Source organism: Malurus melanocephalus, unplaced genomic scaffold, assembly GCF_030028575.1.
Source record: "Malurus melanocephalus ecotype Western Australia unplaced genomic scaffold, MMel_1.1 scaffold_490, whole genome shotgun sequence".
Taxonomy (NCBI): Eukaryota; Metazoa; Chordata; class Aves; order Passeriformes; family Maluridae; genus Malurus; species Malurus melanocephalus.
Genome location: NW_026623722.1, coordinates 435969 through 450414, shown reverse-complemented (window position 1 = coordinate 450414; position 14446 = coordinate 435969). Strand labels below are relative to the sequence as shown.

The 14446-nt window shown below is 37.0% G+C and overlaps 1 protein-coding gene across 1 annotated transcript in view; it reads left to right on the top strand.

Moving 5' to 3' along the window:
- The window catches only part of CRY1 (cryptochrome circadian regulator 1), a 40327-nt gene extending 26466 nt beyond the window's left edge, over positions 1-13861 (top strand). The window contains exons 4-14 of the mRNA XM_057381074.1: positions 589-773; positions 2079-2167; positions 4350-4490; positions 4586-4897; positions 7277-7428; positions 7538-7740; positions 8480-8581; positions 9573-9665; positions 10818-10889; positions 10989-11096; positions 13100-13861. Coding sequence (XP_057237057.1) covers positions 589-773; positions 2079-2167; positions 4350-4490; positions 4586-4897; positions 7277-7428; positions 7538-7740; positions 8480-8581; positions 9573-9665; positions 10818-10889; positions 10989-11092 — 1453 coding nt within the window. The 3' untranslated portion in view covers positions 11093-11096; positions 13100-13861. The remainder of the gene's footprint in view (positions 1-588; positions 774-2078; positions 2168-4349; positions 4491-4585; positions 4898-7276; positions 7429-7537; positions 7741-8479; positions 8582-9572; positions 9666-10817; positions 10890-10988; positions 11097-13099) is intronic.
- Positions 13862-14446: the final 585 nt, after the last annotated feature.

The following is a 14446-nucleotide window of genomic DNA, read 5'->3' as shown; positions in this document are numbered from 1 at the left end:
TTTGGATCCATCCATCACTTTGTAAATTTTTCTTTGAAGTTTCTTTTTTTCCAAGATTTTAGATATATTTAAAATGACAATGTAAAATATGAATCTGTGTTTTTACGACGGTCATTGTGTATAAACTACATATTAATATTAATACATTTTTAATATTGGCTATGATTCTGAAGACCAGAAGTGAAAAGTGGGGATTTTTTGAATACAAATACCATGATCTTGTAGGTGATTGTTTATTTCTATATGTAGCTAGGATCTCTATCTGCTTTACTGATCAGSTCTTTTCTTTGCCTTGAACTGTCCATGTTCATTATATCCTTGTTCATGAGGGAGTTTCTGTAGCCCAGGAATGAAGAAAATTGACTCKGTTATAAACTATTCATATGTCTTCCTAGTGGGGGAAAAAGGATGGTAAAATTAAAGTTCAAACTGTCTGGATTACCATGTATGTTTGGGATTCTGTGTAAGAGGAAGGGAGATAAGAAGATATTTCTGCATGTGTATAGGTGTGTGTATTTTATGAGAAAAACTCTTAAATACTGTTGTCTGACATGCTGTTACTCTTTTTTTTCTTTTTCTTTAATACAGAATAATAGAATTAAATGGAGGACAGCCTCCTCTTACTTACAAGCGATTTCAGACCCTGATTAGTAGAATGGAACCCCTGGAGATGCCTGTGGAGACWATAACCCCAGATGTAATGAAAAAATGCACTACTCCAGTTTCTGATGACCACGATGAGAAATACGGTGTGCCGTCACTTGAAGAGCTGGGTATGTTCTGAGATTGCTTTGACATTTTGAAATGTGAAGATTTGATCTACCACTAAAAGTATAATATTTAAAACAATGAGGGAGGTTCTGCTAGTGGTTAATTGTTAACCTGATGCAATTACAGAATACAAAAGGAGCAAGTAAAAGATAATCATCTCTGTAAATTTTGGTTGTTTTCTGGTAAATGAGAGGTCAGGTCAAACTATACTCAATACTGTTCGTGACACAGCATAGCCATTTTCCCAGGGTACCATATAATCATTAAGCTGCTAATTACTGTCTTCATTTTGTATTAAATACACTTTGTGTCTGCRTGCTTCAGGTCATTAATCTGTCATTTTACAAAAGAGTTTAAAAAAAGAAACCTSTTTTCTTGATATACCAAAAAAAAAAAGGTGGTAATAAGACAGTTAATTACTTTAGAAGGTTTTGGGGGAATAAAGTCTTATGATTCTGTAAATGTAATTTTAAGGAATAGTATCAGCTGTTGTTCTGTGAATCTGCTGGTCTCTTTCCTGTTTCTCCACACACCTCACAAAATACAGGTAAATGTGTTATGACTTCCAAATTACCAACAAAAGGATCTGGACAGATTTGGTTAACCTGTGACTGCCCTGTCTACTCCGTTTGAACTCTCACAAAACAGATCTCAGTTTTTAAAGCCTTTATAAGAAGAGAAGATCTTACTATGCAGTAATTTAACTATAGATATGTTCTCTCATGGGTCTGGTGAACAATCTTGAGGCAGGTGTGAGGGTGTGGAAGAAATCTTACTGCCTTCTTTATATCTTCCTTTTGAGACTCAAGTRTATGTTTAGCATCAAATTAACAATCCATATCTGATATTTAAATTGAGGGCAATGATATCTAGGAATGTTCTGARGATGGCACTCATTCTTTTACCTTGGTGGAAAAAGTTTATAGATATTCTGTAAGATACAATAACAATTGTTGCTTCTTAGTAGTAATTTTTAAAAGAAAAAGTTGTGGTTTTAGGGAACCTGCATATTGCAGAGCAACAGAAGAAATGGGAGTGAAGTAAGGCAATTCAGCAGGTAAAATGTGTAATGTATATTAAGAKAAATATAAAAAGAAAAGCTTAGTTTTGCTGCAGGTTAGAGGTATTGGATGTRCTTTGAGAAGATTTGGTTACATACTGTTTTAAAACACAAACGTTTTCATGTGTCCATTTAGGGTTTTTCTCAGGTGGTGCAGTAGAATGTAGTCAAGTATCAATAGGCTGTAATTTTGTTGCCTTCCAGTAAAAGCCAATAAGGAATTTCCTTGTTTCAATTTGTCTTTCAGGTTTTGACACAGATGGTCTGCCTTCTGCAGTGTGGCCAGGGGGAGAAACAGAAGCTCTCACACGGTTGGAAAGACATTTGGAAAGAAAGGTATGTTTTGGATTGCTGCAAGTTTGACATATCTGGGAAGAGTAGTTACTTTTTGCTATGAAACATGCAGGGATTTGGGAAAGCTGTTTCAAAAAGTCAAACCACCAACTTCAACTCAATATAATGATATAAATCAATAGTTTCTTTGTTAGTTTTAAAAGATGTGTCATGGTTTAGACCCTAGCCAAAAGCCAAAGCACCCATGACATCCCCCCCCGCCACCACCCCAGAGAGGCAAGAGGGGAGAGCAAAAGCCCAATTAACACCAAAATTTATGGCTTTTAGATAAGATAACATAGTTGAGAGAATATAKGCTCCAGAAATGCCCAGACAGGCAAAAAAAAAAAAAACCTTCAAGTTGCAAAATAGATTTATTACTAAAAGCTACTAAGAATCCTACTGCACCGGGGAGGGGAACAAAGACAGGGAAAAATTTACAAGGAGAAGGAAAAAGCCCTGATATTTTAAGACATCTATTATTCTTTCTGGGAACCTCTCCCAGGTCGTCCCTTCCCACGTGCAAGGTGGGCAGGGATGAAAGTTTTAATATAGATCAGACTACTCATTATGRTTRTTGTCGGGCACCAYAGGAGAAGCATTTTTACAGCTCCRAGCTGTGGAAGTTCTTTTCCCAAGAACAGTCAGTGTATAACTGCTGATGGCATGGGATTCTTTTCTTTACCTCGTGGGAGAAAGGGAAACAGTCCTCCAAGGCCACAGTCTCWAATCTCCTGGCAGAACACAGCTTCTTCTAAGCATCAACTCACATCCAGACGTGGGGGCCACCTCTTYCYCCTTTTGGGCTTATGATCAATCCWGTCCTCCAARGCCARGTTCTTTATCTCAGGTGCAGRGCCTCTCTTTTCTGTACAGGTCTCCCATTGAGGAAAGTCATTTTGAGAACAGTCTTTTCCCATGGTTGAGCACCACAACAGGAARCACCCTTCTTCTTTCTCCTYMYTRYKRTSWTSKTSKYCWYYWTTTTYTYMYMWYWYYTCMYCMYCCTCCTCYKYYKTCYKCCSSYGSWGSRGRKGATRMTAMYAACMWMMWAAMWAMTRRTGGYKGCYSCYYYYWTSTTKTKWWWWMTTCTTMWKWAKKAGATCATGCATCATCACAGAGGTGTGACCAGCATGTGCCATTGGCCCAGGCCTGACCAGCAGCCTGTCCATCAACCTCAGAGCCACAATGGATTGGTTCTAAAACACAGGGGGCAAGGCTTCTTTTGATAGAGAAGAAGGAGAAAACTTCCAGAACTTTCTCACAGCAGCCATCTTTGTGGTTTTGTGGTCCCATACCCCACCACTAAAAAACTGGACTGAGTAAAACCAAGACAAGATGATAGCAGGCTACCTTTGATACGAATTTTAGAGAAAGTCTGGTTTACTCTTCTATATAAAAAACATTAAACTTTTTTTAAGTAATTTTATTTGAAATGTACTTTTTATAACTTTGAAGGGGAATTCCTCTGCCACCCAATGTATTGCTAGTTGCCTAGGTTTCCAGTGTATTTAAACAAAAGGCATAGATAGTTCTGGAAGGCAGTCCATGCCTTCTGCATTGAGCTGAATTACCTTCTAGAGGTGCTGCTGATTCAAAAGGACCACCAGGGTATTGTAGGTGACCTGACCACGTGTCCACTGTTTGGATTCAGTTACACTGTGTGATTCCTTCCTTTTTTAAGTTGCTGTGTAGCCTCTGATGCCTTATCAATCAGGCTGATCTGAAAAAGAGGCCAGACAAACTTAAAAGAATGAGAATACACAACTTTAATACAGGCCTAACAGGCCTACTGGTACATTAGGGCAGACAAAAGCCTCCTCCTGAGGCTGCACCCCAAATGGACACCGGGTCATGAGATCTTCACCTTTTATAAGTTCTGCCTTATTAACATAGTGGGTCTTAATTCTCCAATGATCTTTACAGGTGATGAYGTCAACCACCCCAAACTTGCTCCCCCCCAATTCACTGTTGTTTACATATTTTGGGGCTCTCGGGCAGTGAGGTGTCCTTGGATTCAGGCTCAGAGAGGGATTGTTTTGTCTAAAGATGAAAGAACGGTAGTTTTAGTGCTGTACTAGRGAAGTACAAGAATACAGATGCATGAAAATAGAGAAACTAAAAATCCTAAGGCATCACCTCTGGTCTGATATTGCTGTGTGGGTTTTGTTTTGTTTTTTTCAAGGCTTGGGTAGCAAACTTTGAAAGACCACGAATGAATGCAAACTCCCTTCTGGCAAGCCCTACAGGGCTCAGTCCCTACCTCCGCTTTGGCTGTTTGTCCTGTCGGCTCTTTTATTTCAAGTTAACGGATCTGTACAAAAAGGTAGGATTTTTCTGTTGTCAGCTGCATATTGTTGGATGCCATGGTTTTCCCTTATTTCTCCTAATAAAATATTTTTCTTTAATGATGATCTTCAGGTAAAAAAGAACAGCTCCCCTCCCCTCTCCCTCTATGGCCAGCTGTTATGGCGTGAATTTTTCTACACAGCGGCGACTAACAATCCACGGTTTGATAAAATGGAGGGGAATCCTATCTGTGTTCAAATTCCATGGGATAAGAATCCTGAGGCTTTGGCCAAATGGGCAGAAGGCAGGACAGGTTTTCCTTGGATTGATGCAATTATGACACAGCTTCGTCAAGAGGGTTGGATTCACCATTTAGCCCGGCATGCTGTAGCGTGCTTTTTGACTCGAGGTGACCTCTGGATTAGCTGGGAAGAAGGAATGAAGGTATTGTTTCTTATTCTTGAATTTCATAATGTGCCTATTGAAGTTGCAGATAGTCATTTTAGAATTGTTACTGTGCGGTGTAGGTTGAATTTTAAACYTTAAATTGTGGGCAAAACTAAACTGGTTCTGATAAAACCAATTGTGCTGAAATTTTGCCTCTTGAATGTCCTCTTTTGTTGGAATGTTGAAGTGTTTCTTGCAGTAAGAATAGGTCTGAAATRCTTTCAAAATTAAGATTTCTTTGTAAATCTTGGCAAATCAACATGAATAACTACTGTAATTAAGACTTTTTTTCCGATCATTTTATGTGAACAATTTCTGTTCATATTTTGCATCTGTGTCCCTGCAAAGGAGAAGTACTTTCGGAATTAAAGAGAGAAGACTAAAACCTGAGACTGTTCTTTCAGGGATTTCTGTGTGTTAGAAGTGTGAGGAAATGCAACAGYATTTGGCTGTAGGCTTACTACAATTAATTCTATGCAAGTATCCAAGAGATGCTGAAGTTCAAATTGAAAATGGATTAAATTGAGCTTTTAATCAGTTTTACATTTTTAGAAGGGTAGCATAACTTTTACTGAGCAGTAATAATCTATGAAAAATTGAGAATCAGACCACTTAAATTTTGAAATTTAAAAAAAAATCTGCTTCCCGTGAGGATTGTGACCCCATATTTTTACATGTATATAATCATAAGGAAATTTTCTTTCTTACAAATCAGTTGTAAGCAAACATGTTTTATTTTTTAAGATTTGGTTACTTTTGCAGTTCGTAAATGCAAACATTGAAGATGCACACACATAGKTAACTCAGTATATTACAGCTAAATGGCAGCTTGTTTCTACTTTTAAAATAATACAAACACATGGAGACCCCAGATTTGTGCAGTGGAAAAATGTTCAACTCATGTGTCCTTAGCTAGCAAAAGTTCATTTGGCCTTCCACGTGGTGTTATTTCCAAAGTCTTACTRTATGGCAGCATCTAGTGGAGCAACTGTGTGCCTGCACAATGTCTAAAGATTTTGTTGCATTATGAGTCACCATCTGTTTGAAACAGTTTTTGAAAGTGTTTTAAGATAAATCCTATTTTTTCAAAACAAACTTTTCCCAAGTAGTTGCAGATATTTAGACAAAGATACTTTTGTAACACTTATTCAGTGTATATTGTAGAATGAAGACCTCATTCAGTATATGGAAAGAGAGATGGAGAGATTATTGTTTTATGGTATTAACTTATTTAGACCTTGTTTAGGAATAATATTAGTCAAAGTTGGGTGTCACTACTAAGATGTTGAGTTTTTAGTGTCTTTGCWTGAAGAAAGATGGTGGTTTCTTTGGAATATTTGGAAACTGTGTRAATTTCAAAGGAAAATCAGAACTTGCAAAAATCTGAATAAAATAAAATAAATAAATTAATTTAATCTGTTCTTAAAACCACTCCTAGGTGCACTCGTTTTATAAAAGGTCCTTGGGTGTTGTCCTTCACAGAATAAGGCTTCACTCTGGCTTTTGTTAGCCAGGATTGTTAGAGATCTGACTAAGCAGACAAACTTCTTATACAAGTTAGTATTGTCTGTGTTGAAGATTAAATGTTGAATGTTTTACAGCTACTGAGCTCCAGATTTAAAGTAAAATCCTCAAAAATCTTCAACTTTCTTATGGTTTGGATTTTTTTTCTAACATAATAGGGGAAGCAAATTATAATTAAAGTGTTAGGAAGATTTTTTTTTTTTTTTTAAATGTCTTCACACCAGTATTCATTATCTATTCCACCAGCCTGCATTGTTCTTGGTGGGTCATAATACCTCCAGGAATTTGAGTGCATCCTTAAAACTGTGACTTGYTATATTAACTATTAGCCTTCAAAAACACAACTTCTGCACGTTTGTGCTACCCTGAAACTCTTGAATTCTRCTCTTGGGATTCCTCACATAGCAAAAAGTGCTGTGCAAGTTGAGGTATTTGGACCAACAATTTGAGTTSAAAATGTACTCTGTTTGTTCCCTGTATTCTGGAAGTTTGCAAAGCTTACTCAATTGTAATGTGATGAAGCAATTCTTCTGAAAACAGCAAATGCCACTTGGAAGCCGTCAGGGTCCAGCCATCCTTTGGGGATTTATTTTTCAGGGATGTGTTTATGTAAGAATATGTAGCTTCCTGAAATRTTTGCAAGTTTGTTTACAGGGTAAGAGCCTGGTTTTGAATATTTTCTTTTATTCTTGAGTTTGGCATTAAGGCATATGCAATTGCATACTGAGCATTCTGTGAATGCTGCCAGGTAAGAAAGAACTTGAATTAGAAACTGAGAAACTAATACTGAAAAAAACAGGTGTTTTGAAGGAGTACYATGTCCAGACTAACTTTTTGCACTAATTTCTTAAGGTCTTCGAAGAGCTGTTACTGGATGCAGATTGGAGTGTGAATGCTGGAAGCTGGATGTGGCTGTCCTGTAGTTCCTTCTTTCAGCAGTTTTTTCACTGCTACTGCCCAGTGGGTTTTGGCAGAAGAACTGACCCAAATGGGGATTATATCAGGTAAATCACAATCCAGAAATTGCAGTGGTTTATTCATGGGTGTTGCTTAACTACCAAGTAGCTTTATACTTAACGTGACCTTTTCATCTTTTTGTTATTTTTTTCAAAGACGTTATTTGCCAGTACTTAGAGGTTTCCCTGCGAAATACATCTATGATCCTTGGAATGCCCCAGAGAGCATCCAGAAAGCTGCAAAATGTATTATAGGAGTTAATTATCCCAAGCCAATGGTAAACCATGCAGAGGCAAGCCGTCTGAATATTGAGAGGATGAAACAAATCTACCAGCAGCTTTCACGATACAGAGGACTGGGTATGATTAGAGTTTCTTTGCTTTAGTTATTTAAAACTTCTCTCACCTTCTAGCAATTAATAATTTAGTCCCATAGCAGTGGTAGTCAGGCATAAGCCCAGGGTGGTAACCAGGGTTTGTATCCAAGTAAATGAAAATATTATGTGTAACTGAGAAAGGGAAGAGAGTATGAGTGGAGTGCCTCTCCAAATATTGCCTGGATTTTTTTCTATGGGTTTTTTAAAGCATTTTTGTTAGACTGAGCTTACTGTGCATTCTGATAYCCTTGGACAGATAAATTTTAGTACCAGTGATTAGAAATTTGATGTGATTTATAACTTGAATGATACTGTATTAGCATATGCAAATGCTGTTGAAGAAATGGGCACCATCCCAGCCCCTGGGTAACATTCTTCCCCTTTACTCTGAGAGGTAAACCAGGTGCATTGTAGAGCTCAGGAAGATGGGACCAGTCAGGATGTTCAGAYACTGAGTGTCAAAWCAGGATATGTTGCACTTCAACCCATCATATTGGATATGTGTAACTAAGGAGTATTGGCAAAGTTAACACAGAAAAATTTAAGTAAATATAAACTAAAATTGTTAGGCAAGAAACAGGAGTAGGCAAGACAGAGATGTGTTCTCTCTGTAAGTAAACCACTCAAGGTGAAGGTGGAGAATTGGCTGGCACAAGGAAAAGAGAATGCTGCATCTAATTTTTTTTTTCTATCTCTCTTTATATATTTTTTGTTGTTTTTAGGTCTTCTTGCAACAGTGCCTTCTAATCCAAATGGAAATGGAAATGGTGGCCTAATGGGCTATTCACCAGGAGAAAGTGTTTCTGGTTGTAGTAGTTCAGGAGGTCAGTCAAATTCTTCCAATRCATAGAATTACTGGGACAGAACTAYATGAACTTCTTTCATAAYGCCCTTGYCATTTTGTATTATAGGAAAGAATGGCTTTCATAASACAATTTTGAGTACAAGTCACAAATATTTTCAAATTTATTCACTGTTTGATAGTATTTGTATATCGATATCTTTAAATTACTTTTTTAATCTCAAATATGCAGAAATTTTAACTTGGGCTTTTTCCCCCTCCAAAAATTAYTTATTAACGTGTATCAAACAGTTTGATTTCAATAGCATTTTAATATGATTTTCTCCYAGAAGTGTATAAACATGCTGATATTTATAATAAGGAGTGATTTATGAACATTCAAGCGAGAATTGTTAACTTGTAAAGTTTTCAAATGCTGTCATTAGATTGCTTACTGGAATTTTATTTCTRCTAAGTAAGAACAGTATCAAGATCRTATTAACTCATGGTGTAATGTAAAAACTGAAATTCTTTGTAGACCTTAGACTCCTCAATATCAAAGGATACAGCAGAATTGGAAATTTACTGATTTTATGTTCTTCATAGGCTTTAGTCAAGGTTAGAAGCAGATTCTGGAGGAAGATGGACCCGATAGTTCTTCACCAGTACAGTTCCCTTAAAGATTTAAAATGTAAACTCCTTAAAGCTGGGTGCTTGATGTTTTATTTCTTGTAAGTGTAGGACATTTATAAGACAAGAATGGTTTCTTTTTTAACATTATGTGCACTCTTTTCTCCTTAAAATGTATTCRTGTATACATGTACTAACACTTTTCACATCAGAAATGTCTTGCTTTTGTAGGAGGTTCAGTGAATTTGGAAAGACAAAAAACCATTAGAGCTTTGGACCTGTAATGTGGTGGTTTGAAAAAAAAATCTAAAAAGCCTATCCCCTGAGGGGTGTAACCCCTCCTGTATTCCCAAAACTGGAATTTTACCTTCTGCTGTGTTTAAGTCTTCTCCCTGCCTCTCCAGGAGCTCAGCTGGGAGCTGGTGATGGTCACACAGTTGTTCAGTCATGTGCCCTGGGAGACTGTCACACAGGAACAAGTGGAATTCAGCAGCAAGGTATTATGGCAGTGCCTGTCTGTAGAGGATCTCCAAATCCTTGCAACTGTGGAAAACCAAACCAAACATCATAATAGCATGGGTAGATTTTGTGTGAAAGCTGCTGGCTACAACATGAACTGACCTTGTTTCTCTTCTTCAAACATAGAGATTACTTCTTAGAGTGAATTGCTTGTCTTGATATTTTTATCTCTAAAACGCTCATCTAGACCAATATTTGTATGTTTTGAGKGGGAGGGACCACAAGTGTGACTAAATAAGAATTAATAAACATTATCCTAGGCTACTTTAAATGAAACTGAAATAGAGAGGTTCACCTTGTGTATTGGGTAACAAAATTTGTATGTTATCTTTTCCCTGATTTCACTACCACTCTTTCCATCTATAATTAATTTCCACAGTTTTGTGGAAGAAAATTTCAGTTACTCTAACTATACAGAACCTTAAGCTGTGGTTTGTGACAGATCCAACTTGCAATCAGGTTTAACCCAAGTGTTTGTGTCTTTTCAGTCTTAGCAGAGGTGGTGTGTTTACTGATCATGAAAGGCTGTAATCTGTGTTTTGTTTAAGCACCCAGAACGTAACTGGAACACMGCAACTGTTCAGAACAAGAAACCTTGCAACTGCTTCTGCTGATTGCACTATTCATGCAGAACACTCAGTTTCAAGGTTGCCAGTAGATAGTTTACATGAATCAGAAGAAAGTTTGCTTAGTTCATTTAAGTTACTTGCTTTTTTTTTTTATTCTTCCACAAGTAAGTTATACTAGGGATTCATTAGCATTGCTATAACAAAATCATAAAAAGGGTAAGGACACTTGGCAAAAGAAATGTTAATGTTTATAACAACTTATAATTAAAGTGTTTGAATATATAAACATTCAGCTTGTTGCAAATATAATGCATAAAGATGTAGGCACTTAATGTTCACTCTGCATATATGAATATGCTTGACTGCTGTAGACTACCATGAGGCTTATTTTCTTTTGCATAAGAACTCTTCTGCATTCAGGATGGTTTCTGGCAGATTTGTCTTGATGATGGAAAATAAATCAATTGGCTCCTTTTTTGTTGTTGTAAAGAACATAATTTTACACTCGTTTGCTGCTCTAAATTTAACATAGTATAATAAATATCTACTGTATCTGAACAGGTTACTGTCAAGCAAGTAGTATCTTACACTATGCTCATGGAGACAATCAGCAATCACACTTATTGCAAGCAGGTAATTTAACAAAAAAAAAAAACAAACCCCAAAACACTTTTCCTGAATATRTAAGGGTGCAATAGAGTCTTAATGTAAATACCGATTTTAAATTGTCAGGAAGAATGGCCCTTGGTACTGGCATTAGTGCAGGGAAACGCCCAAATCCAGAAGAAGAAACTCAGAGCGTTGGACCAAAAGTCCAGCGACAGAGCACAAATTAAACTGGTAAGATCCAAGGCACCTTACAATTATCAAACTTCTGTACAAATGTTGTGTCTGTGATGATTATATTCATGTCACTGCAATGCAAAGGATGCTAAATTATTGCTGTAAATGCTTCTTTTCCAGGGACTGTACGGACAGTACAAAATCCTGGCTCTAAGAGTTTGTGAAGTATGAGATAGGAAGTARTTGCAAAAATAGAGCCAGGCTGAAGATTATCAGACASAGATCCAGGTGTTAGTGAAAGGGARGTGAATAGATTGTGGCTTTAATACATTAGCAGAGCTGCTTAAGTAGCTTCAGTTACTGTCTGCTCCCACATCTCACCTTAAGTTGTGCCAGTAGCATTGTTTGTGTGAATGTATGATGACCTGAATCAAGAGATTAAGACAACTTAAAAGGAAAAGCTCAGGGCCTGGATTAGTTTAAACATATAAGTGGACTAAGCAGAACATGTTTTAGAGAGAGACTGCCAGAAACTTGCAAAATGCTGATGTGGTTGTTGAGTGTGAAGATGTAGGGACAAATGAGATTTGAAGAGGTGAGCCTTTGTCATTGCTCTGTAATTGAAATAGGTTACTCAGACTGCCCAAGTTTGTCAAGCTGTGGTGAAAAGGACTTGACTTTGGAGAAGGAGGCATTGTAGACAGATACACACAAAAAGGTGTGAAAATGGGTAGAGAGAAGGGAGTTTTATATGTGTAAAATCATCAACATAGAGAAGATAAATCGATTTTTGTTTTTGGATAAAGTTGGGAACAGGACAGAGGAAAGAGAAGGCCAGAATCACAGTACCTCTTCCCCCAGTAAGCTTGATTTAAGAGGAAAATTCCTTCATTTGAGGAAAATGACCTGAAAAGAATTAAGACTAAATTAGATTAAGTTAAAGAGTAATTGCTAAGGAAGAAAGCCAAAGAATGGAGGACTGAAACAAGAGGGGACAGGATTTCAAGACTAGGAATACAGCTGCAAAGGTTAAAGGTGATTTGAAATGTTTAAAAAAAGACAAATAGAGCATTGGTCATTTTGGAGYTGGAAGAATTGAGTAAGAATAGCGCAACAGGCGAGATAATAGCACATGGAGAGACTTTGTTGGAAGTGGAAAACAGGGATTCCATACCACAAATATAGGAGATAMATTCATCATTTAGAGATAAAAAGGGAAATTCAATCTACCTCATTTGGATTTGACAGCAAGATCTAATTTTGCTTGTTATGCAGAGGCAGCCCTTTGTCAAAGTTACTGCAGTGCATTATGAGCATTGTGTTGTACTGATTTGTTGCAGTTCAGAACCACAGCATTGTTTCTATAATGCTGTCAATTGAGGAAATGAGCTGAGACCTTAGTGAGTGATCCATCTGCAATTTTCTCACATACTGGAAGCCCTGTAAACTGCTTCTGTGTTCCCAGACTTACTTCTCTTACTTGGATGGGCCTGAGTGGAAGAAAATTCCAAGAGAGTGTGTGTTTCAGTAGCTGTCTATTCCTTAGTRTGTGTAGATTCATTCAGCATCCATGTTTTGTATTGCAGAATTCCTTAGGTGCTCGTGTCTGTGTAGAAGAARTACCTGCAGAGCGAACGTCTGGTTCCTGTCTAAGCTCTTTTTCAATTGAGAGACAGGTTGGAGGGGTTTCTAGTTTGGCAGGGAAGACTGGTTTTGTTAGGGGTATTCAAAGCATGCTGCAAAAACGTGGTAGTCAATAGAAACATCAGCCAAGATGATACTCAAAAACACTGCTGGCAAAAGGATGTGCRCTTTGGAGCAGCCCCAAAATACAGAGTACAGAGGCTTTTGTTGGGTTTCTCTTATTGTTTTTTTCCTTCCCCTTTTAGCCTCTAAGGTGAGAAACAAGAATTCTGAGTATTTGGGACAGTACAAATGGGGACAGGGCATCCTGCACTGAGAAGGGGGGAAACAGTRTTGGTTCCTTGAATTACTTCGGTCGTCTTCAAAGACTTACATCAAACTGCATAAGAATATTTTTTTYYTTTTTTTTCTTGCAGCTTTATTGGAAGAGAAGTTTACCACTCAAAGAACACATGGGACAAAATTCCTGCTACTCTGTATTGGAATTAAAGTGTTGCAAGAGTTCATGTTCTAAAATTACATACTATTTCATAAATTATTTTCAATTGTTCTCAGTTGTAAACAAGTCCAATTTTTGGAATGCATTATTTCTAACTGGCATTTCTATGGTTTTTAACTTTTTAATGACTCTTTCACAAAGGGCAAATTGAGTTTTGTATATAAAGTATTTGGTGAAGAATTTGCTAACTTATTGTAAATATAAATATYCATGATTAGTGATAGACCCATCAATATATTTTTGATAATCTTTCATGTATATGGTAGTAGGAAAAGCTTTAGTGCTGTCCTGCAAAACAGATGAACATGGAAAGTTAGGAAGTTTTCAAATTGTTATTATTTTTAGATTCCGTACTTGAGCTCTGTATGATCAACTTCATATTTTCATAATGTAAGTGCTTAGGACTGTGTTTAATCAAATACAGTAGAATTGTAACGGTAATTAATCACATCTGTATATAAAACATATGCCAATTTTAGTCGAGTTGTAAAATTTTCATGTATATGTCCAGTCCTCGTATTTCCCAGTTGCCTTGTTCAGTAATGACATACCCTGTTAATAAAAGAAAATTGTATATATAGATACATAAGTTTGTCTTTTGTATGCTGTCTTGCGCCTGTACATATTTCCAAACAAAACTGTTTCAGGAGAAAAGAAGGGAAATACTCCTTTTAGACGTAATCAAAAAGGCACAAACAGGTAAACTACCTATAGGTAACTATATTACCTTTCACTTCAAGTTTTATAATACTGAAGCAAAACAATATTCAAATTATCCAGGCCTTTTCCTTGAAGCTGCATGTGTGTATTCTGACCATTAAATATTTTTCACCAATGTATTTATTGTTTCTTCACACTCCGGGTGTTTGGGTTGTTTCTTCTTTTCCCCTGCAATAATTACAATTTGTTTGATAGCCAGGAAGTCTTTCCTGCAATGCAGTTAATTTGCTGCTCTCTGAGGATGTTGATTTSAGACTTGCTGAATGCTCAAATCTTTATGCTTTTCAGCATCTCATTCCCCAGTCTCTGYACATCCAAGGCTGYCCCATCCCAGTTGCAGAATCTAGTACTTGTGTTTGTTAAAATTCATACAGTTGGTTATTAATTATTAATTCTAAAGTGAGAGGAGTTAATTATCTTGTTCTTAGTATCACACTGGCATYTTCTAGACAGGGCACTTCGGTATGTTGGTATAAAATTCAGATTAGATTTTTGGGTTAAACACAAACCCCCTTGGCATTGCCGGTGTGTATCTGAGCTGGTG